A 25,373-nucleotide genomic window follows, 5' to 3' on the forward strand; every position below is an offset into this window, starting at 1 on the left:
CTCACGTGGTCGGGGCGGGTCCTGACGTCACGTGGGGGAGGGACTGCGCAGGCGCGGAAAGGGGGGCGGGGGACTCGGCTTGTTGTGTTGCTGCCCGAGAACCGGAGACGGTCCTTGCTGCGGGGCCGCAGCTTTTCCAGCCGCCAGACAATGTCGTCTCACTTAGTAGAACAGCCGCCGCCCCCGCACAACAACAACAATAACTGTGAGGAAGGCGAACAGTCTCTGCCACCGCCTGCCGGCCTCAACAGTGAGTGCTGGGCCAGCGGACTCGGTTAAGGGGATGGGGGAGGAGGAGCTGCTCGGGTCGCCGCCGCCAGCTCCGCGCGGGGGGCGGGAGGAGAAGACAGCCCATTGGTCAAGGCCGAGGATGTGCGGATGACTGACAGCTCCCGTCACAGATCTGGAGGAGTCGCTTCTGTCTTCCTCCTAACCTGGCTCCGCTCTCTCCTGGGGTCTTGGATGGGGAACGGCTTGGGTTCGCGGTTGGGGAGGATAGTTGGGCGGGAAGACGAGGGGGTCGAGCAGATCCCACCTGTGGTGGGCCCCAGAGAGGAGCCAATCGGGGTGTGGAGGGGTGGGCCTTGCGGCGCGGGAGGGAGGGTGGGCGGAGCGGGCAGCAAAGGGGACGTGGGCAGAGATGGGGACGTGCGGCTGGGACGCCGGGGGATGGACGCGGGCAGCAGGCCGAGAGGAGGGGGCGGCCGAGGGCGGGCGGGAGGTCAAGGGTGCTGGGAGCTTGGGCCAGGCCCGGCTGACCCCACCTCTCTGGGTCGGCCTTTCCCCTGGGCTCGGAACGTGAGCCCTCTTGTTGCGTTCTTTTGTTAGCACAGGCTGGCCAGGAAAATTATTTGGTAATTTAGTGGTTACTTGTATCACGTGAGGGTGGGGGTGAGGAGGCTATGCTACTTTTTTTTAAAAAAGATGTTTCAGAGTTGCTCAAGTAATTTTTTTTTTTTAAACGATCGTGTTGTGTGTCCTGTAAACCTGATTATGAACAGCCTCTTGAACCGTCCAAGATTGCACAAATCTTGGCGTCTGGGGCAATGGATTTTCAGAGACGGGATTAAAAACTCATTCGTTTTTAATGTGTTAAAAGTGGGCTGTTGAAAGTCAATGCCAATATCGAATTACGAATTACGACCAAATACGGTTGCTTTTCCTAACATTCTGGTGCTTAGACATCTTGTTCTGAGGTTTTTCCCAGTTCCCTTTAAAGCTCGTTGAAAGTCTTGGGAAGGTTCTTGCCTAACCTTCCTGTAATTTGCCTTTTGAAAGAGGTAGTTGGGACAGTTAACATATGGCCACATAAAGTCGTTTAAAAATCAGTTGGATGCTTAAATGACATTAAAAGCACTGCAAGATCTTTGATCAGGGAGAGGTGTTCAACATGGCCCAACAATTATTTTAAAGAAGAGAGTTCCTTTCCTCACAATATTGAGATAGAATTTGAGTATTTAAAAAATGTTTTCAGTGCTTATTTTTCTTGCTCCATCTTTTGATTAAGTGATTCCTTAAATGTTGACTTTTCAAAAATTTGAAGTGTCTTATGTTCTGGAATGTAAGGTTTATGTATTATTTCCTACAGTAAATTAGGATTAATTTCGTTGTCTTTTAATGTTATTTGCCTCATATTAATATGCATTTAAAAATTATTAATTAAAAAGAATTTTTTTTAAACATACTCTTTTAAAAGCAAGTGATTTTAAAACGGGAAGAAACATTAGCAGTAGCTGTCCACTGTTCTTTACTGGTAAAGAAACAGGTCTATTTAGAATGTATAAACAACAAAGTCCTCCTGTATAGTACAGGGATCTATATCCAGTCTCCTGGGATAAACCATATTAGAAACAAATGTAAAAAATATATATATATTTATGTGTGTAACTGAGCCACCTTGCTGTACAGCAAAAATCAGCACATAAAAAGAGAGAAACAAGTCTAGAGTCAGGTGTGTTGTCCAAGTTCACCACAGGCTAAATCCTAGAGCTGAGGTTTTACTTTCACCCGATCTAGTGTTCCTTTCAGGACACTTCTCTTCAGTGGCCCACAATCCCCTGATCTTGTGTGTTTCTTATTTATTCCCTGTGTTATATCCCACCTAATGTACAGAGGTGACCTGCCTATGGATCTCTTTGTAGTATATTGTTTCTTGATTGCACTCCAGTTTTTCTGTGATACAAATTAGCTGTTTGGTTAGTATATGTCCCTGGCATCACAGAAAGCAAAGGAATTTTTCTTTACCTTTGACCATGTAACAGAAAAATGGGGTTGGACTCCATGTGATGATTTTCCTCCCTGTTCTGACAGACCCCTGAGGTCTTTGATGTCCTTGACCAATCAGGTGCTGATACATTTGTATTAGCTGTTACAGAAGTGCAAGGATGCTCAGCCTGTATGTATAGTATCAAAATGTTGCTTCGGGAAATCTGCTAGATAGAAAGTGTTTTGTTGGAGCTAGGGCGAACTGCTTTAAATGTTATTGAAAAGCTTTTAGATGGTGCCACATTTCATTATGCTTCTCTTGCCTTTCACTCTTTTTTTTTAAGCCTGATACACAAATCTGGACTGAACAAAACTAGAAGGCTTATTGATTCCTTCAAGTGATTTTTGGACACTCTGCAAAACAACTTATTCAGGCGTCTAATACTACCCAAATTGCTGATAAGTTGAAGTTCTTTGTTGGGCAAAGTTGCACAAGTCTGAAAAACAGGAGATGAACTCATTGTACAGATAATCTGTGGCTTGGGATTTTATCTGTAGTTCAGGGGTCAAAGTGGGGCTTTAATAGCAAATTATTGAAATTTTTGGAATAATGAAACCTTTCTCTGACTTTTTAAAAAAAGTTTATCCGTGTAGAGGGACTGTTTGCTTTCATTACAAATCAGTGGAGAAATATCTGAACTACTTCCAAAGTTAAAAGAATATTTTCCAGTTGCTACTTTTAGTTTAGAGAAAGTATCAATTTACTTAAGGATATTGGACATTTATGTCATAAAATTCAGTAGGTAAGATGAGGAAAATTACAGTAGTAATCCAGTTTTTGTTATTATTTCATGTAGGCAGTACAGCCTTTTTTTTTTTTTTTTTAATCTTTTAAACATCTTCAGCTATGGTGTACTTGGTTCCCCAGGACTACAAGAAGGCCTTTAAGGCTATGATACATGACACTTCAGTGCCTTATAATACTGTTTTGTTGTTACTGTTGTTTTAAAGAAAAATGTCAGTGACTGTTCTCAGCTGGATTCCAGCATCAGGTACTTTAAGTAAAAGACAGGTTTTGAGGAAAGAAAATAAGACATAATGAAATGTGTTACCCTGGGTTAGAATGAGTTGCACATGGGATTGAAAACTTGGGGAAAGAGTGAGAAAAACTCTTTTTCCTTCTCTCCCTTCCCACATTCTCTCACTTTCCCATTTTCCCTTCTTGCAAGAGGATTGAACTGGTGCTTATAAAATTCTAAAGAGCAAACACACCAAGCAGTCATGAATGTAATCACAATTACTGGACCAGCCTTCACAGTGTGGAGGCATGCGTCTCTGAATCCTCTTAGCAGTTCTCACACTTCAACTAGAAAATAGCTCCTGTAGTGTGTATATGTGCAACCTGACACAACAGAACCATGGTTAGTTTGTAAGTAGTCTTTTAACATAATAGGGCCTCCAGTTTTTAATTTTAAAGCTTATTTATTAGGAAGAGAATTCATTGAGGTTTTTCTTTCAACTTTGTAATACTTGGACAGCACAGTGCTCATATCTTGCCTTGTTTCCTTTCCAAGGAAAAAGGGACTTGGTAACCTTAGACCAGGCAGGAATTCTGAGGCTGCAAATCAGGAATGAAGTAGGTGATGAGAAAAAGGCATATGTAGTTCATCTATTGAGAAAGACAAGTCTGCCTTTATTCATTTTTACTCAAAAGATAAAGCTACTATGTAAACATTTAATGGATATCCGTGTCTAACTTGCTCTTCTCTGAATATTTCCATAGATGATATTTCTGGAAGAGAATTAAGAGTTAACGACAATCTCCTTTTTTAAGGCTTTTAATGGATATTGCCAGATTACTTGGCAGAATGTTCACGGAAGTCCTGGGTAATAACAAAATATTAAGAGACAGTCATTTGGGTAATGATTAACCATTGCCATTTGGATAATGGTTAAAGCATGGTATATCTTTATGATGGGATGCAATGCAAAGGAATAAGGTAAAGCAACATATACTGACATTGAAAAACATCAAGTTGTTAGGTAAGAAACACTGGTTACAGAAAAGTAGGTGCAATACAGTTCCTTTTTTTTTTTTTTGTAAAAGCAAAACACAAAAAAATGAAGTATTCTCTGGAAGTCTCCAAATGAAGCTATTTAAAGTAGTTTCCTTTAGGAGTAGGAATGGGAGGTTGGGAACAGGGTTGAATTTGTCCTTCATGTACTGTTTACATTTTCAAGGAATGCATTAATTTTGTAATAGGTGTTTTTTAAAAGATAATGAGTAGAACTATAATAGTAACTAACACACAGCACTTTATTTTTATTATTCCTGTGATCCTCCCAACAACTCTATGAGGTAGATGTGTTTTGTTTTGTTTTTGCTTTTGCACTGTGTGCATGCAACCCTTCTGTATTCTTTTAATTTTTTATTTTATGTTTGAACATAGCTGATTAACAGTGTTGTGATGGTTTCACATGGACAGCAAAGGGACTCATCCATACATACACATGTATGTATCCTCGAAACGTCCTCTCCCATCCAGGCTGCCTCTGTGTGTGTGTGTGTGTGTGTGTGTTTTAAATTGAGGTGTAACTGAGATACAACATTGTATGAGTTTCATGTGTACAAAATAATGGTTTTATTTATTTATTCTAAAGTGACCAATACAGTTGAGTCTAGTTAACATTCATCATCACAAAGTTACAAAAAATTTTTTCCTATGGTGAAAACTTCTAAGAGCTACTCTCTTTTCATTCAGATACACAATGCAGTTATTAACTGTAGTCATCACGCTGTTTATCACATGGTGGTATTACCAGGACTTACGCCAGAGGTTTCTTCTTCCTTTGAGATGATATCACGCAGTAGAGGTGGTTGCTTCCCAGGTGGCGCTAGTGGTAAAGAACCCGCCTGCCAGTGCAGGAGACAGAAGAGACGCCAGATCCCCTGGAGGAGGAAATGGTAAACCACTCCAGTCTTCTTGCCTGGAGAATCCCATGGACAGAGGAGCCTGGGGGGCCATGACTGAGTGACTGAGCACACACACACATTAAGGCTGTTGCAGGTCATTTTCACCAAGCCTTTCTAGGTGTGTCTCCTCAAGTTCCTACACTCTGATTACTTACATACGTTTAATGTAGAAAGTGGAATTTACATATGGGTTTGGAAGTCCTTCAAACAAAAAGCAAGGTCTCCAAACCCTCATATTGTTACAGCCTTTTTTCTCCCAATCAGCTGCTTCCAGTGAACGTTAATTATATTTTAGGGAAGACTGGCTTTCACAGAGACCCTTCTAGAACTCCTGGTTCCTTAGTTCTACTTCTACCAGAGCAACTCTAGGCTTTTATTTGTCACATTGGGCTTCTGAACAAGAAGAACTGGTCTTATTGGTGTAAATTAGGTTTTTTCAGTCCTAGAAAAGAGTGGGAGTAGAAAACAAAACAGTTTGTTCATCATATACCTTTATCTGTCACTCTTTTCAGTTAAAATACTTTCTTGTTGTTCAGCTGCTAAGTCAATGTTCAACTTTTGCTACCCGTGGACTATAGCACACCAAGTTCCTCTATCTGTCCTCCACTATCTCTCTGAGTTTGTTCAAATTCATGACTCAGTGATGCTATCTAACCATCTCATCCTCTGCGGCCCCCTTCTCCTTTTGCCTTCAGTCTTTGCCAGCATCAGGGTCTTTTCCAATGAGTCAGCTCTTTGCATCAGGTGGCCAAAGTGTTGGAGCTTCAGCGTCAGTCCTTCCAGTGAATATTCTGGGTTGATAGCCTTTAGGAAAGAAAATATTTTGACAGAGCTGTAAACTTAAGGGTGCTTTTAGTGTATTTCTTATGCACTCCATATGCCCTCCAAGCATAAGCATTTAGTTAAATGACCTCCAGTGTTAGATCTTTCTTAGCTTTGCTAGTGGAATTTGTTCATCTGTTTTGAGTCCTGTCCAGTCTGTGTACATTTTTGTGTGTGGACAGAAGACGACCTCAGAGATGTCTCACAATTGTGTTGTTTGACAATACAATGCCAAAGACTTGGTGGTGATGATGGGATTCTGACAGCCACTGGGACTGCCTTGGAGGGAAAAGGAAGGAAAAGGGAACTTCATTTTTATGGAGCAAACACTGTACATTACAAATATCAACTCTTTTAACTAGTGCATAGACAAACATCTCCTCTTTACGAGACACTTTTCCTGTATTCCTCTACTTAGTCCTCACAGCAACGCTGGGAGGAAGGTACTTTGTTATCATTATTTTACAGATGAGGCAACTGAAGTCACAATAAGTGGGAAAGTCAGATTTCCAGCCAGGGCTACCTTTTGAGCTTTTCCTTTGTAGACCGGTCATATTGAGTTCACTTCTGAGTCTAGATTAGCCATCACCTCATTTAGGGTGCAGTTTAGGGTTTGAGCCTGTTACTCTGACTTACTGATAGGAGACTGTTCAGCCACAGAACTCCAACACTTGTGCTTGGAGTTTACAGGAACGATTCCACCAACTTATGTGATTACCTTTTATAAACAAAATTCGTTGTAAGGAATGGAAATTATGAGAAAAAATATACCACTCTTTTCTTTTGTTGTGAAGTTGCTTTATTGGCTATTGTCAATTCTTACTAAAATTAAAGGACATTCTTGTAGTCAGCAAACTCATGGAGCCATATTTTCAAGACCAATCCAAATGTCCGGGGCCCCGCCCATTTCCTGTGGCTCCACCCTCTTTTCCGTCTGAGGCAGTCAGTGTTGCCCATGCACGCTCCGCCCCCGCCCCCCCCCACCCCCCCCCCCCCCCCCGCCCTGGCTCGGCCTCATGAAAACCCTAGGCAGTGGAACTTGTGGGAGCGAAGAAAGAAAAGCCAAGTTTGCAAGGTATGTTTAGTGCATAGAGAAAGGAGAAGGAATGGAAAGAATACGGTATAAAGGAAGGGAAGAAACTAATTTGTGGGACAGGAAAGCGTTTTTTAGAGCTTTTAGCATTCTCACCTGATTTAACAAAGAGCCAGCTGCATTCATTTTTATGCTCCAGACTTGCACACAAATTGACATGTTTATGATCAACTGAAGTTGCCTCTCCAGGAGCTTCTCAGTTGTTTGTACTAATCAGGGCACAGTTGCTAACTACTAAGATAAACTTTATGAAATTTCTAAGCCAGATAGAGACTGTACAACTAAGTAGATAAAGGCAGACTATGGAAAATACGTATATATGTAACTAAAATATTAAAGGTAAGCAGCCTATCTGGTAATAAAGTAGCTATTTATTTTCTGAAAGCAACCTAAAAGTTCTCCTGCAGTGTTTATTGTACGTAAGTTTTAACCAGAGAGAAAACTGGCTGAAAGACATGTTTCTAAGTTCCTCATTTTAGAGTTCCAGCTTCTTCTACATCGGTGGATTGCACAAGAACCTTCAGGAACAGAGCGGTGTAGATCTTCTGACTTTTATTGCTCTTTGTTTATTTTCTTGAGAATACTTGGACCTCTGGTTCCAGGCGAGCCAGAATTCTTATCTGAATTCACCATGGCTGCATGGTACATGCACACTCAAGCCCGCTGTTTGCTGTGGTTGACGGCAGTTATCTGACTTGTCCAACAGGTTCCTGGGTGGAGCTCCCCATGAACAGCAGCAATGGCAATGATAATGGCAATGGGAAGAATGGGGGGCTAGAGCACGTACCCTCCTCATCCTCCATCCACAATGGGGACATGGAGAAGATTCTTTTGGACGCACAGCATGAATCCGGACAGAGCAGTTCAAGAGGCAGTTCTCATTGCGACAGGTGAGTGAGATCCATGTTCTGGTGGAATTCCAGAAATGGGTGGGCTGCCAGGTTAATTCCCATTAGAAAAAATAAATGAGTTACATCCTCATTTGACAAAAATATAGCTCCCAATTTCTTGGCAGCATGTGTTTAAATCAGACAGCCAGTTGACAAGGACATGAGTTCCCACTTTTTCCTTAGATTAAATCAGTTAGTTTCCTTCTTCAGATTGTATCATTTTCAGATATTTACCAGGCAGTGATATGTATGTTTACTTAGAGAATTAATCTTTCTCCCATTTCCTTTGTCTTTTCACAGGTCTCTTTCTGCCTCGTATACAGTTATCTTTGTATGTATCTGTCCTCCCTTATGTAGTCTGTGAGGCTTTAAAAGGCAGGGGTCCAGCTTCACTCTTGACAATCATGGTGCTGGCATATAGTAGCCACTCACTAAATGTCTGAGTTGCAGGAACTACAAGCTGATTCAAGTTATACCAGTATTAGTCTGATGGAGGCACCAACCAGGGTCTGTAAAGATAGTTAATTTTGAAGGCTATTGAATTTCCTTAAAGCTCAAAAGAAGTTTTATTTCTTGTTTTCCTATATTTGGCTTGGGGAGACTAGTTCTTCTGATGAAGGACTGCTTATTGTGAGGGAGTTCAGGATACAAATATATATGAGGAGAGTGGAACTGAGTTGTTAGTGTACTTCTCAGTACAGCCTTCTCTTTTTTCCAGAGGGACTAGGAATTAAATGACATTAGCGGTATATTGAACAATTCTTAGACTGGTGACAGCTGTAGTATTAGCACTTTGGGTTATTGGATGATCTTCTGGCTAATGAGAGTTCACTGACACTGGCCATATAGAAAATGCAGATACACAGGAAATAGATTAAGGAGCCATCTTGAAATGTAAACAGTGATTATCTGTAGAGGATGCAATGCTGGCCATCGGTCTTCAGAGTTTTTATACTTTGTAAAAATTGTGCATAGTACATGCTGTTGTTTCTTACCAGAAAATGTAGAAAAGGAGAATCAAGAGTTAAATCATATTCAAAGTTCCTGCATGACAGGTGATCCACTGCTATTACTGAGGCACAAAGGACTGGTGTGATGGCCATGTGGCACACCCTCGCCCCCAACACCTCCTCACATCGCTCACATGTCCCTGGGCTTCTGAGGAGCCAGGATAGCTCTTGTTATGAGCAGATGGCGTGCCTCTGAGCAGCTTGCCACCAGGTATAGGAGCTCCAGCAGAAGTCTGTTTTTGTGAATCACATTTATATTATGTTGTGGGACTCACTGATGGGCTTCTGAAGTCTTCTGCTGGTTATGGGCCTGCTGATAAGGCTTTTGTTATATGTTCAAATATGCAATCCTGCATCATGGGAACTCGCGAGTCCTTTAACTGGCCGTTCCCTTGGTGCTGTCATTGAGCAGAGAAAAGATCACCTGCCCACCTTCTGGTCATCTTGTATCACTTATGTGTGTGTTTAGTCAAGAAGTCATGTCTAATCTTGTGCGACCCTGTGGACTATAGCCCACCAGGCTCCTCTGTTCATGGGATTCTCTAGGCAGGAATACTGGAGTGGGTTGCCATTTCCTCCCCCAGGGGATGTTTCTGACCCAGGGATGGGACACACGTCTCCTGCATTGGCAGGTGGGTTCTTTACCACTGACCACCAGGGGTTGCAGTTATATTTGTGATCTAATACAAATTCATCTTCCCATGAACGTGTTCCAGTTAGGTTTCTAAACATGTTAATTGATGTGTGGTAGGTGCTCTTAGACACTTTTGTGTTCTCACTGACTCATTTTCAGGCTCTGGGTTACCAGTCACCCCTCAGAGGAGGCCTCGGACTCTAGCTCAGTGATGCTTTCTAGGGATATCTAACACCTAAACATTTAAAAACATCTTTACAGCTCATGTCATCAAAATTGCCAATGTGTCTATACTTGGAATTGTTAAGAACTGTTTCTTGTAGGCGGAAGTGTTTGAAGAGTGTTGGCTATAGTTCCAAAGTTAACTTATGTGTATTTTTATTTATTTTAAAATATTTATATATTTATTTTTAAATATTCATTTATTTATTTGGCTACATCAGGTCACTCCAGAGTGCACAGGCTCAGTAGTTGTGGTGCTCAGGTTTAGTTGCCCTGCAGCTTGTGGGATCTTAGTTCCCGGACCAGGGATCAAACCCATGTCCCCTGCTTTGCAAGTTGAATTCTTAACCGCTTGACCACCAAGGAAGTCCCTATGTATATTTTTAATTTAAAAATTATCCTGTAGCTATATGACTGCCACTTGGGGAAGGAAATGGCAGCCCACTCCAATATTCTTGCCTGGGAAATCCCATGGACGGAGGATCCTGGGAAATCCTATAGTCCATAGGGTCACACAGAGTCAGACATGACTTAGTGACTAAAACAAACAAACATGATTGTCACTGCAGTGATTATTAGAAAATAACCTCTGTGTGTTTGCTTTGTGTTCCAGCCTCTTGTTGGAGTTTCCAACCTGTACACTAGATTCACCCCAGGAGCTTTTAAAAATACTAGCGCAGAGACCCTGTCCCTAGAGATTCTCATCCTGTTGTCAAGACAGGAGAAAATTTTAAAAGTTTCCTCAGTTCAGTTCAGTCGATCAGTCGTGTCTGACTCTCTGTGACCCCATGAATTGCAGTACGCCAGGCCTCCCTGTCCATCACCAACTCCCAGAGTTCACTCAGACTCAAGTCGATCGAGTCAGTGATGCCATCCAGCCATCTCATCCTCTGTCATCGCCTTCTCCTCCTGCCCCCAATCCCTCCCAACATCAGGGTCTTTTCAAATGAGTCAACTGTTCGCATCAGGTGGCCAAAGAATTGGAGTTTCAGCCTCAGCATCAGTCCTTCCAATGAACACCTAGGACTGGTCTCCTTTAGGACGGACTGGTTGGATCTCCTTGCAGTCCAAGGGACTCTCAAGAGTCTTCTCCAACACCACAGTTCAAAAGCATCAATTCTCCGGCGCTCAGCTTTCTTCACAGTCCAACTCTCACATCCATACATGACCACTGGAAAAACCATAGCCTTGACTAGATGGACCTTTGTTGGCAAAGTAATATCTCTGCTTTTGAGTATGCTATCTAGGTTGGTCATAACTTTCCTTCCAAGGAGTAAGCGTCATTTTATTTCATGGCTGCAGTCACCGTCTGCAGTGATTTTGGAGCTCCAAAAATAAAGTCTGACACTGTTTCCACTGTTTCCCCATCTATTTCCCATGAAGTGATGGGACCAGATGCCATGATCTTAGTTTTCTGAATGTTGAGCTTTAAGCCAACGAGCCAGGATAATAGTGCACGCCAGATTGTTCAGATCAGCCTACCAGTGAAATGCTGAGTGTTAAGCTAAGTGAGCATACTTTGAGCTTGCCATGGTAAGATGAGTGTAGAGAAGAACAGTGCTTCTCTGGGATTCTTGACTTGATCGTTTGGCTGCCTTGTCCTCATCATCATGGCTGTGTGAGGCTGGCCCCTCACCTGATCTGTGGCTGTGAATTCAGCAGTGTTAGCAGCCTCATGACCGTACACTGAGGATAAGAGTCCCTCATTTTACTGGGTTCCTGTACTATGTAGCCTGAGATTTCTGTTCCAGTTCAAGACAGAAATTTTCTAAATACATTGATATGGTGGTTTGATATAGAACCAGCTTTTCCCTTTTCCTACCCTCATCGTAGAATCTCTTATGTCAGTTATGTGACTTCCCTGGTGGCTTAGATGGTAAAGAATCTGCCCACAGTGCGAGAGACCTGGGTTGGGAAGATCCTCTGAAGAAGGGAATGGCTCCCCACTCTAGTATTCTCACACGGAGAATTCCACGGACAGAGGAGTCTGGTGGGTTAGAGTCCTCAGGGTCGCAAACAGTTGGACATGACTGAGCGACTAATACTTTTCACTTATGTCAGTTATAATAGTCAAAGACTCCTAGACCTTTGGAAATATCTGACACATTTCTGGGGATCTCACTTTCTAGTCAGTCTCACCAGCATCTCTATGTATTACCATCGTACACATGCTCTTGGCAGCTCTAATCAGTTCAGTTCAGTCGCTCAGTCATGTCCAACTCTTTGCGACCCCATGAACCACAGCACTCCAGGCTTCCCTGTCCATCACCAACTCCCAGAGTCTACCCAAACTCATGTCCATCGAGTCAGTGATGGCATCCAACCATCTCATCCTCTGTCATCCCCTTCTCCTCCTGCCCCCAATCCCTCCCAGGGTCTTTTCCAATGAGTCAACTCTTTGCATGAGGTGGCCAAAGTATTGGAGTTTCAGCCTCAGCATCAGTCCTTCCAATGAACACCCAGGACTGATCTCCTTTAGGATGGACTAGTTGGATCTCCTTGCAGTCCAAGGGACTCTCAAGAGTCTTCTCCAACACCAGAGTTCAAAAACATCAATTCTTCGGCACTTAGCTTTCTTCACAGTCCAACTCTCTCATCCATACCTGACCACTGGAAAAACATAACCTTGACTAGATGGACCTTTGTTGGCAAAGTTATGTCTCTGCTTTTTAACATGCTATCCAGGTTGGTCATAACTTACCTTCCAAGGAGTAAGCGTCTTTTAATTTCATAATAGTCATTATCAATTCCTTTGAGCAAGTTAAACCTGGAGCATCCTTCATGCCCACTTGAGTTTACATGTGGGGAGGTGGGTTGTGTAGTGAAAGATGTAGTGACTCGCTATGGTTACAGAAGGAGTCATCGATACAGCTAAGAATAACCACGTTGTAGTCATCTATTGTATCAAGTACAACTCTTGATCATGTATCTTTGTCTAAAAGTTTATAATTCTTGTACTTGTTAAAGGTTATCACTTGTTATAAGCTTTTATAATTCACTCTGAAATATCTCAGAGTTAATATTTCTAAAAACAAGTAAAATAGTGGTTCTCAAACTTTTTGGTCTCAGTACTCCTTTACACTCGTGAAAACTATTAGGGACCCCAAAGATCTTTTATTTATGTGGGTTATATGTTTTGATATTTACTGTAGTAGAAAGTAAAACTGAGGGCATTAAAAAAATATGTATTCATTCAGTCAATAATAACAAACCTACCATACCAAACAACAAACATTACCATAAGTAACTTTTTTAAACAGAAAGTAACTGTTTTCCATAGGCAAGAAATTTGTAAGAATAGTGGCATTGTTTTATATTTATGCACATCTCTTTAATATCTGACTTAATAGAAAACAGCTGGATTCTCATGTGCTTTTGCATTCTGTCATGATATTATACATAATGCAGCCTTTGGAAAATTGCACTGGACTCTCATGAGCAAATGAGCATGAAAGAGGCAAATAAATCCTAATGGTGTTGTAAGAACAGTTTTAACCTTACAGACCTTCTGAAAGAGTCTTTAAGAGCTGTTTTCACACTTTGAGGACTACTGGTGAATTATTTAACGATGAGAGAGCATTGAGAAAAAGAATCCCAAACTGGAGTTTCTGATTTGAAGATCCTTTTACCATTATTGGGAAAAGGAGTAAAAATAAGAAAATGTCACAGGCTTTTCTGTCTTTAGGTAATATTTCCATTGCATATTTATCACTGTGAAGGAATTTAACACCACTGAAAAATTCTAGATCATTTGGACAGTAAGAGTGCTCAGTTTAATTTTTATTACACAGCATTATGGTATACTTTCTGATTTGCTGCTTTTTGAAAGCCATACTACTGTAACTTTTAATTTTCTAATATCCAGTAGAGGCTAATTTACTTGACAAATTGAAAGAAAACTAACGGCTCAATGTCTTTTTCTTCCAGCCCTTCCCCACAAGAAGATGGGCAGATCATGTTTGATGTGGAAATGCACACCAGCAAGGACCATAGCTCTCAGGTGTGTGTGTATGTTTGTTTAATTTTGTGATTTACAATAATTAGGAAAATACAAATCTCTAAGTCTGTTTTGCTAAAATACAGTAAAGATTATGAGTAAAGACTTTAGTAAAGACTTTAAAAAATAGTTTGAAGCTCTTTTAACTTATTGAGGTTCTGATGTTGAAATTTACTTATGCCTATGGTCATGAATGTGCTCCTTTACAACCAAGAATTTGGGATCTTGTCACCTAAAAGAATTGGGAAATTCTTTTGTCTCTACCATTCTGATATTCCAGGCTAGTGTCTTGAGTTTATAAATATTTGAAAACTGAGATTGATGACTAATTTAAGGTCACAGAATAAATGAAAGCTGTTGTAGAACCAGGTGTGAAGCTTTTTTTACACCTAGAATCAAGTCAGTGACTGTTGCGATGATTTTCAGCAGCAAGAGATAAAACTCACCTAAATTACACACGCCAAGTTCCTTAAGGTGAAGAAGTAAATTTTCACTAGGAGTTGACACTGTTGGAAATATAGGTGGATATAGTATTGAAAGCTTACAAAGATTTTTATTATAAACCTTGTGATAAATAAGTAATGGATGTTAATGAAGTAGAATGTTCATAACCAGCCCTTGACTTTATTGACATGTCAGATCACCTCCCAGTGTCAGATCACCTCCCAGTGTCAGAGTGCAAATTCTTGAGAACAGGAAGCATTGTTTTTTTTCTCCCACATTAAGGTACTTGAAGAATGTATGTTGAATGAATGTTTCAGTGAATGCTAACAAAAACTGTTTTGTGGGGTTCTCACTCTGCAGTGTCCTGACTCCCTTTGCACTGGAAATATTTTGCATGTTACCTGGGATCCACTCAGTGTTCTTTCTGTTTGAGAAGCTGCACACTTTCTCCTTTTGTTGACTGTGCTTCATTTGTGCTGTTTTCTGAAACCTAGAAAATCTATGGGACTGACTACTAACGATTTTACAGTGAGCTTTATGTTGTACAGAAGCTTGTAGCAGCAAGGCACTCATGTAGGGATCTGGCTGCCTGTGATTGTGGAGTTGCTCGCCTCTGTCCATCGGTTTTGTTGTGTGCAGTTAGCTGTAGCTAACAAGGAGGAAACTATATGACGCTTCCATGCCAGGGGTGGGGTGGGGGTGGAAAAAGTGTACTAAGGAATCCCAGGATGGAGAAGTGAATTAATTGTTTGCTTCAGTCTTTTCCTGAATTAGCTGTCTCCATCCATATAGCCTTTTCTACAGACAAGTCGAAAGTCCAGAGTTAGTATTTCCCTAAAAACATTTTAAGGAACATTTGCTCGATGGGAGGTTCCATAAAGTAGTTCTGAAGTCAGATATCTGGGAAATACACTGCAGTCCCCAGGTTCACTCACCTTCCCTCTCCAGTGGCACCAGGGCATGAGAAACACATTAAAGGCTCTGTAAATTCCTGCAGTAAAGAAGTCTTGATTTCCACCAAGTGCAGGCGTTCCTCAGTATTCTCAGGGGACTGGTCCCAGGACCACCACCACCTACCCCCAATACTACAGTCTACGGATGATCAAGTCCCTTCTGTAAACTGGTAGTGCAGTCAGCTTCCATACTCGAGGATGTGTGACCCACCGATACTGAGAGCTGACTGCTTCCCGAACTTACTTGACCTTAGACCTCCCTCCCCCTCCACACACACCTTTTCCCCCTAATAATCTACCTGATAACTAACAACCACAGATAAGAACAGTCCTGGCTCATGGGGTGGCAGGTGTACAATTAGGCTCACCTGAGAATTGTATTTTAAGTGGAATTCTAGAGCCGACTGCATCCATCCTAGAATTCCAAAGGAATTTGTGAAATTCAGGAGAGAAAAGAGTTTGGTCTCTTGTCAGATTGTGATAGGATCGCTCTTGTGATCCCTATTCAGAAACAAGTACCTAAAAGAACTCTGTTATCATCAAGCACTGCGTAAGTGATGCTAACAATCAGATCAGTCTATTTAAGCCAGGTTATATTTTTTGAAAAGCAGTCTAACTCCTGTAGAAAAACATTATATCCTTCAAAGTAGGACTCTTAGTAAGGGAGAAGTCAATAGGTGTAATTTACTTACACTTTCAAAAAGCTTTTTATATTGCTTGTTTTTAATTGAAGAAGTGATCATTTAATTACTTTAGGGTTTAAAAGGATGAATTTTTTCATAAATGGGAAGGAAGCTTAGGGTTAGGAAACAGTTAAAAACAGTTAACAAAGGCCTATTACTGGCTTTTATTGAATATTTTTATATCGTCCACATGAAGAATACATGACTTTTTTAGCCTTTTTAGGAAGACAAAAGAAAGGCGCTCATTTATTAGAATTTTTTTAAAAATTTTAATTGTAGGCTAATTGCTTTACGATATTGTGGTGGTTTTTGCCATACAGTCACATGAATCAGCCATGGGTGTACATGTGCTCCCCATCCTGACCCTCCCTCCCACCTCCCTCCACATCCCATCCCTCAGGGTCATCCCAGTGCACCAGCCCTGAGCACCCTGCCTCATGCATCGAACCTGGACTGGCAATCTATTTCACATATGATAATATACATGTTTCAATGCTAGTCTCTCAAATCATCCCACCTTCGCCTTCTCCCACAGAGTCCCAACAGTCTGTTCTTTACATCTGTGTCTCTTTTGCTGTCTCACATATAGGGTCATCATTACCATCTTTCTAAATTCCATATATATGTGTTAATATACAGTATTGGTGTTTTTCTCTCTGACTTACTTTGCTCTTTATAATAGGCTCCAGTTTCATCCACCTCATTAGAACTGATTCAAATGCATTCTTTTTAATAGCTGAGTAATATTCCATTGTGTATATGTACCACAGCTTTCTTTATCCATTCATCTGCTGATGGACATCTAGGTTGCTTCCATGTCCTGGCTATTGTAAACAGTGCTGCGATGATCATTGGGGTACACGTCTCTTTCAATTCTGGTTTCCTAGATGTGTATGCCCAGCAGTGGGATTGCTGGGTCGTATGGCAGTTCTATTTCCAGTTTTTTAAGAAATCTCCATACTCATTTATTAGAATATTTTTTAAAGTTTTTCCCACATTATTTTCAGTTCAGTGAAAGAGATGACAGTATCCCCATGAATAAACTGGAAACACGAAGCTTTGTCTTAATTAAGTTACTTAGCTAAGGTCCCCAAGGAAGTAAGTGATAGGGCTGAAACCCCGGCTGTCTGGTCCTGTGCCCCCTGTTGTACTAAAGTAAGCTGATGAATGGGATTGATTTCAGGAGCACTCACAAGGTCGTGAGAATGAACTGAGACGTCAGGTGAGTCGTTCATGGTACAGGGAAGCCTAAGATGTAATGCGTTTAGGAGAAAGATTGTTCAAACTGAACTTTTAGGATGATGGTCCTCTTGAATCTCACGTTTGTAGCAGAAAATGGACCACAGATTGTCTCTCAGAGGCAATTCTCAATGTGTTTCTGGGACCAAAGAGGCCAGCGTGGGTTGGAAGATGATACAAACTGAAAATGCCTTCCTTTTCTCTCCTGTAAAACTGTGGTTTATCTGTACCGTGGTATGGAATTTAATATCCATGTTCAGAGACCTCAGAGAGCTTGGGGTGGGCCAGAGAAGGAAAATGTAAGCAGTTAGAAAGTAAGGGACTTCCACATGATGACACCCTGAAATGATCAGAATCTTCTATTATAATAGACGTGGATGTGGGACGAGGGGTATTGATTTGGATAAAGGCATGACTCGCACTTCATTAGATGAAGCACATTTTTACAGTATTCTAAAATTCTAAAAATCAGAAGGCAATTTAAAGCCTAAAACTGGTAAATTTACGGTTAATAAAAGTAAGCAAAAGGTAGTGAATGAGGAAAGGTTACAGCCCTTATTCTTAAGGTCAGCATTCTAAACTGATCAGGGTTTTGTTTTTTTTCCCCTAAATCATAGTCTGAAGATCATCATCTCTAAGAATTAGCATAAAATCTTACTATATTTTCATTCTTTTGGAAAGGATGAAATATTACCTTATTCACAAATGTAAATCTAAATCTTTGAGTGGTTTTAAAAGAGGTGATTGAGACCAAGGATAGAAACTCAAGTGACCCACAGTGTGTTGAATGAGACATTGTGACAGGCTGATCTCTAAGTAAATTGTAGCAGTTGATCAGTTTTGATTTAGTGTTTTCAGATTTACTCCAGAGAGCCAACTCATGGTTCCCAGTAATCTCAAAACCCAGTGGGAACAAGCTTAATCCTAAAGGCTGCATTGTGTCGTTCAGGGGAATTTGTCAAGCCCAGCAGAACTAAGAATGACAGTACCAGAGCAGCAGAAATCCACAGGGATTTAATTTCAGTTTGACGGCAAAAGGGGCCATCTATACCTAGAGATTCTCTGAAGTTACCTTCCTGGGGCAGCTGTTTCATAGAGAATTTTCATAACTACCTACTGAAAAGAATGAAAGTTTGGGTCAAAAAGTTAACTGTCCAAACAAAAGAACATCAAAATAATTCTTAGCTTCGAGATCCTTTGGTTTCAGGTCATTTGAGACCCTTTGGTTTTGGGTCATATTCCTGAAAACTGAATAAATAAATCTGTGTCATTTTTCAGAAATTGTTCATCCCTGTGGATTCTGTTGAAAGAGAAGGTATTGGAAATGTTGTGTTCTCAGGCCGAAAGTTTAGGTTCTCATTAGCAAGAAAGAGATTTGATATGAAAGATGTCAAATTCTTACTCAGTATTAAATTACTTTTTAAAACTTTTGGCTTATGTAGTTTGTTGTTCAGTCATGTCCGACTCTTTGTGACCCCATAGACTGTGGCCTGCCAGGCTCCTCTGTCCATGGAGTTTTCTAGGCCAGGATACTGGAGTAGGTTGTCATTTCCTTCTCCAGGGGATCTTCCCGACCTAGGGATTGAACCAGTGTCTCCTGTGCCCTCTCATTGGCAGGCAGATTCTTTACCTGTAGTGCACCGGTTTTGAATAAAGTTTGGGAAATATTTGGATAGCAATTTGTCTAAAAACTATAATCTCCTTCCAGGGAATAAAAAAAAACTTAATCCCTAAGAGTGGGGGCTATAGAGACAGTTTGCCTGGGTTTGAATACGGCCCTGCTACTTACTACTCATACAGTCTTAGGTAGTTATTTATGTCTCAGTTTCCTCATCTGTAAAATGGAATAGTAATAGTTCCTTTTTTTAATAGGGAAAAGTGCTTAGTACATGGAAAGTGCTTAGATTGATACTTGTCTCTTGATAAATGCTTAATAAATACTATTTATTTTAAAATATTTGTTAATAATTATTTAAATTGTTTCTGCAACACCTCTCCCAGTTTTTTTTTTTCTGTTTGTTAGCATATACTTTTTGATATGTTCCCTTTAGTGTTTAATTATGAAAACTTTCGAATGCATACAAAAGTAAATAGACCCTATTATGATGGCCATCCATACACGTACCATTCGGATTCAACAATTATCAGTGCTTTCCACACTTCAGTTAACATGTTCTAATGTACACTTTTTTCAGATTCATATTCTTAAATTGAGATATAATTCAAGTTTCAGGTTCATTTTATGTTTATATAACCACAGTAAAACTCACTCAAGGTTTTTTTTTTTAAAGATATTAAATACTCTGATCTTAGATTATTTTATCAGCTTTTTTAGAAACATGGCATGTTTCTTACATAAAAATTACTGATGCCCAAGTCTTTGATTCTTGTATATTTTCTGTCCGTATTTGTCTTCTGTAGTAGGAAGGCTCTATCTTCCCTTTCTCCTTTTTTAAAGTGTGCATTCTCCTCTACAGTCAGAAGAAGAAGTTGCAGAAGGAGAGAAAGAAGTGGATGCTCTGAAGAAAAGCGTAGACTGGGTGTCCGACTGGTCCAGTAGACCTGAAAACATTCCACCCAAGTAAGTCGGTGCATGTCCCTTTGCAGTGGACACGGTACAGCAGCGTGGGCCCGCCAGTGCCCCAGACACTGTCTGACGTGTGTCTGACACCTTCCTCTGCGTTTCTTCCCCCAGGGAGTTCCACTTCAGGCACCCTAAGCGTTCCGTTTCCTTAAGCATGAGGAAAAGTGGAGCCATGAAGAAAGGGGGGATCTTCTCCGCAGAGTTTCTCAAGGTGTTCATTCCATCTCTCTTCCTCTCCCATGTTTTGGCTTTGGGGCTAGGGTAAGTACTGGTCAATGGCTGAAGTTTTTTCCACTCATTTTCTGCACAGATTTGGTTTTCAGGATGTAAGGAATACATGTGAAAGCAGTTTGTGTAGTTTTCCTTTTCATGTGTTAGCACAAGTGGAGTGAGCTTAGAAGAACGAGTCGATACGATACACTATTGATAACACGTTCCCCCACTCTGAAAGAACAGCATTTCTAGGAAAGCTTCCGTAAGCTAAAATGGCACAAGGTGAAGCAGCAGTCACCTGAGGACACGTCTTGCTAGCGGGTGCAAGATAAAGCACAGATGCTCACAGACTCGGTTCACGTCTCTGGAGGCCGGGTGCTGAGATGCTGTGTGGTCCCTAGGAAGGAGCTTGGCGGGGCAGTTCTCACTGCTTGGGGCGCCCTGTCTCCCTAACAGCTCTCTGCAAAACCAGTCCTAAGTGGTATTTTCACTTTTTGCCTTTTTTTTTTGATACAAGTGAAACTCCTCTTCAGATTTCTTTCAGTGAACAAAAACACGTACTAATGTAGGTCTAACTTACGTAGTGAAGTGACATAAATCAAACTTTCAAAAAGTGGGGTACACCTGTCCCAACAAGGATTTGTAATGGTAGAGTTTTTCCCTCATTTGAAAACAAGTTGTTTCTATGATTTAATCCCTGAAATGATCACTTTTTTAAGTGAACTCTTCTGTATTTGATTTTTCTTTTTGGGTTTGTTGCTGTTGTCTATAAATTACTCAGGATCAGCTGAGTTTGAAAGTAGATGAACCTTTAGTGTGTAAAGCTGGGGTTGGTGTGAATATTTCTTGTGGGAAAGCACACTTCTATTGAATAGTCCTTGAGTGAAACTGAAAAATTGGTTGATACTATTAGTACGATTCTTCTCTCCTTATAGTCTTTTTTTTTTAATTCTTCTAAAATTGACCCCACATTTACCTGTAATTCATTCATTTTTCTGGCATGTCTTTTAAATTCCTTGGTTTTTTTTTTTTTAATTTGAACAATTGAGGAAATATATTTTTTAAATACTGGTTGGCCAGAAAGTTCATTCTTAACATAACACCTTGTGGACAAAACCCAAACAAACTTTCTGGCCAACCCTGTATTTTAGGAGTTAGGCACTTGGTGTTACTTATATTCAGGATATATCCGGCCTTCTCTTTGAGCATGCCCAGTGGGTCATTTTCTGGGTAGAATGCACAGAAGATACAGCGTCTTTTAACTTCCCTATAAGGAGCTCAGCCTGTGGGAGAGATGTTCGCAGTCGTGAACTTGCAAACACACCTGACTGTCTCACACACCTCTTGTGTCTTTCTGGGTGCCTGCTTCCGTGAGGGTGAGGACAGCCTCAGCGCACAGCAACACAGGGAGTGTGTGAAAGTTGTGTGGCTGGCGTGGGGCAGGCTCAGAGCTCAGACTCCCCGCCCCGGGGTTGACTGCACAGGAGTTCATTTGCCCTCGGGAAGCTGGCTGGCTTTTGCACCTTGAATTATCTTCCTTTTGTGAATCTTTGGACTGTTTCTTTTGCTGGTGTAACTACTGATACAATCAGATGGAGGAAAAAAGGATTTTGGAAAGTATTATTGGGGGACTTCCCTGGGGCCAGTGTGTAGAACTCTAAGCTTCCAGTGCAGGGGTCCAGGTTTGGTCCCCAGTTGGGAAAGCAGATAACCCACACGCACGCCACAGCTAATAAGTCAGCACGCCGCAGGGAAGATCCCAGGAGCTGCAACTGAGACCCAGCGCAGTTAAAATAAACGTAGAAAAAATTAGTTTCATTACATTGGGGTGTGGGCTGGTTCTGTATTTTTCCTTAACTTAACTTCCCTTCTGCTTCTGTTCTATAAGGGTAAAACCCTTGCTGGGCATGGGAAAGTGATATAAGGCCCTTAAGAATTAAACTGGTACACTGCCGGGGAAGGAGAGGGGTGAGATGAATGGAGAGAGTAGCGTGGAAACCTACATTACCATATGTAAAATCAGTAGCCAGTGGGAGTTTGCTGTATGATGCAGGGAGCTCAAACCTGGTGCTCTGTGACAGCCTAGATGGAGTGGGGAGGGGAGGTTCAAGAAGCAGGGAACATGTGTATACCAATGGCTGATTCATGTTGATGTATGACAGAAACCAACACAATATTGTAAAGCAGTTAACCTGTAATTAGAAGTAAATAAATTTAAAGAGAAGAAAAGAATCATGAAACATTTTTTTAAAAAAGAATTAAACTGTTAGAACATTTATAGCACGGGCAGCTTTGTAGTTAGGTATATTGCTGTATTTCTTAGCTTAAATATCGGTAGAATTTTTTGTCCACCACAGCAGACCACCTCAAAGGAGGTTGGCTCTGCTTGTCTCTTCAGAAGCATCTGTTTTCTCTGGCTTGACTGTGTCTAATCACTGCCCTTTGCTGTCCAGTCCTGCCCCACGAGTAAACATAATCACATAAAACCAGTTTAGCTGGTTGGTGATTAGCTTCAGGTAAGTCAGTGATGATTTCAGGGTGTCGGAACCGTGCATGTAGACCTTTAGAAAGCCCTTTTTTGCAAACGGCTGAAGACGTTCCTTTGTACAGCAGTCTGTGGACAAGTTGGTATAGAGCTCTTGAAACAGATGAAACACGACACACTCTGTTTCCCTTTCAGCATCTACATTGGAAAACGACTGAGCACGCCTTCTGCCAGCACCTACTAAGGGAGGAGAAGAGTCCCTGGGCCAGCGTGTGACTTGTGAAGTGGTGTCTTGTCACAGTAGTTTATTTGAACTTGAGACCATTGTAAGCATGACCCAACCTCCACCCTCTTTTTACGTATCCAAGTTCCAGTAACTCTCAAATCCAGTATTTTATTCCAACTCTGTTGAGGCATTTTACTAATAACCTCATTCCCTTTTTGGCCTGTAAAACACTTTAGAATTTCCTAATAAGAGTTTACTGTCGTTTAGAAATTTGCAAGGGCTTCTTTTCCGCAAATGCCACCAGCAGATTGTAATTTTGTCAAGAATGCCATTGTCTTCTCTCAGTACCACCAGACCTAGACCTGCACCATTCGTGGTATAAATCTTACTCTTACCAGATAACCCACCTGTCTCTTCTAATGGGACCAGGTTGCAAATGATATGAAAGCTTTGTTGTTTTGTTTTTCAAGACAAAGGCAAGCTTCCCTAAGCTTGAATTTATAGTTATGAAAAAAGAAAAGAAAAACAAATAAAACAGACAAAATATGACACAAGGAAAAAAAATATCCTGGGCAATAAAAAGTTATTTTAAACCAGCTTTGGAGCCACTCTTTGTCTAAGCCTCTTAATGGCGCCTTTGTAATTTGTCGGAGGCAGGCTACGTAAATGATAGGTATAAAGTACAAGAACTAGAATACATTAGGAGATTTTAATACCAGTAGGTTATAATGCTGTCTTTTCAATAGTGTAGATAAGGGATGTCTCAGGCCTAGAAAGAAATCTATGAAATTGCTTTGGGGGTTTGTGTGTGTGTGTGTGTGTGTGTTATTTTTATGTTTATTAGCTGCATGTGAATTTTTCACGACTTTGAATTTTCTTTCCTTTTTTATTTTTTCCTAAGAGGCTTTGGAATGAGTTCCAATTTGTGGTATAAATACAGGCTTCTTGTTTTAGGAAGCATCACTTACACTCTGAAGCCTTTCAGCTCTGAAGACAGTTGTCTCAGAGTTATTTCAAGCTCTTGGGAAACTTGGAAAACCAGACCTGGGTTGTGGGAACAGTTGACAGAGTTTTGAAGAGAAGCCATCGGTTTTCTTCTGCTCACTCCCTTTCTCATGTTTGCCATACAACCTGCCTGAGACGATTCCTGTGATTCCACAGGCGCTGGCCACTTCCTCCTCCCGTAGCCATCTTTCCAGTTCGACTCCGCAAGTCCCAGAACATTCAACAACTTCCTCTCATGATACACTTTTGTGTTCGTTTCTCGAATGTGAAGCTTTAGGACCAAATTGTTAGAAATCATCAGTTACCATTTATCTCAAGGAGGTTGATTGGCTCTCTGAACACACAGCATGACTCTGAAGGGATGCTGTTATATGTGTCATATATAAATAATTACTGTTTATGGTATAGACATTGAATATTTAGAGAACCATAGGGAAAACCAGGTCAACTTGAATAAAAGCACTCTGAACCACCAGGTTTGCTAGTTTGCAGAAACTATCTGTCTTCTCTCTCACATCAAGTTTTGTAAAGTTGATGTGTTATAGTGGAAAATAACGTATAGCTTAAACAAAAAAAATTAGTTTCTGACCTCTTTATTCAAGAATACATCTGGATATCTTTAAGGAAGATGGTATATCCAGGTAGTCTTCTGAATTCTTTGACTTTTTCTTTCTAGTTTTTGTTGTCTCAACAATTTTGGCCATCTTTTTACTATGCCTTGTTTCTGTGTCTTATTCACAAATCTAATAACACCTGATTTGCCTTCTATAACCTATTTATTTCAAGTCTTCATTTTTCTTTGGGAAGAAAGTACATCTGCTGGCTCATTGGACTTCGAAAAGCCTTGAATAAAATTGGAAAGGCCGATAAACTTAAGTGAACTAAAGAGCTAAACTGTTCTGATAACACAGTTTGTATTACATTGAGTATCATGGGAGGGAAAGGTAAAATTAGAGAAAAGCAAGTTTATACAGACAACACAGGACTCTGTTTTGAGATTCAGTAGTAATCCTATCAGGAGTGTGATTGAGTACATTTGTGGGGTTTTTTTGTTTGTTTTCCAACATTGAAAATAAATGTAGTTCTGCCCCTTTTCTTCAAATAGCTGTGAAATTTTGGACTATTACTTAGAACATGAATACATGATCACAGTAGAACTTAATCATAAGATGAAATCATGCAGTATTTATCAATAACCTTAACGTGTGGGATAAATGTTTATGCTCCTCACCAGATTTGTTTTGACTGGAGCCAGATTGTGTGATTGGAAAGGAGAATTGGACAATGAACAGTTGACATGTTTTAAGATCAACGTTTAAAAAGCTTTATGCCTGTACACAATTTGGGGACAAAAAGGCAGGCTTCCTTTTCCTACATTTGATGAAAACTGGCGTAAGATATTTGTAAATATAATCAAGAGCAAAACTGCACAAACTTGCACATTGACAAGTGCAGCAAGTTATTCTGATTGCAGTAAAAACATTGACTATTCTAAACAATGAAAACTGAAGATTTAGCCAGTCAGATGAATCTTCAAGTGAACCAGTTGTTGAAATTATCGGACTTAACTGAGCCAAAGTGATTATGCATTCCTCATCTATTTAGTTAGCACTTTGTATCATGATATACAGTTTACAATCCATGTATAACTTGTAGCAACAAACATTTTGTGCTATTAAAGCTATCACAAAACC

At 40.7% G+C, this 25,373-nt stretch overlaps 1 protein-coding gene across 2 annotated transcripts; it reads left to right on the top strand.

Moving 5' to 3' along the window:
- Positions 1-25,373, top strand: BNIP3L (BCL2 interacting protein 3 like). 2 transcript variants are annotated; one of them, XM_061425886.1, is made up of 6 exons: positions 1-250; positions 7,801-7,984; positions 13,778-13,850; positions 19,644-19,747; positions 19,862-20,011; positions 22,644-25,373. In XM_061425886.1, exons 1-6 carry the CDS (start codon positions 151-153, stop codon positions 22,690-22,692), a joined length of 660 nt encoding a protein of 219 aa, XP_061281870.1. In that variant the 5' UTR covers positions 1-150; the 3' UTR covers positions 22,693-25,373. The 2 variants fall into 2 exon arrangements, with proteins under 2 accessions (XP_061281870.1, XP_061281871.1); XM_061425887.1 differs by lacking the exon at positions 1-250 and adding an exon at positions 7,013-7,076.

This window comes from Bos javanicus, chromosome 8, assembly GCF_032452875.1.
Source record: "Bos javanicus breed banteng chromosome 8, ARS-OSU_banteng_1.0, whole genome shotgun sequence".
Classification (NCBI taxonomy): domain Eukaryota; kingdom Metazoa; phylum Chordata; class Mammalia; order Artiodactyla; family Bovidae; genus Bos; species Bos javanicus.

Bases quoted from the DNA above. Each gene is read 5' to 3' on its own strand.
- BNIP3L (XM_061425886.1), top strand. From the start codon at position 151: ATGTCGTCTCACTTAGTAGAACAGCCGCCGCCCCCGCACAACAACAAC. The intron at 13,851-19,643 runs GTGTGTGTGTAT...TCTCCTCTACAG, and splicing joins GCAAGGACCATAGCTCTCAG to TCAGAAGAAGAAGTTGCAGA. The intron at 19,748-19,861 runs GTAAGTCGGTGC...TTCTTCCCCCAG, and splicing joins CCTGAAAACATTCCACCCAA to GGAGTTCCACTTCAGGCACC.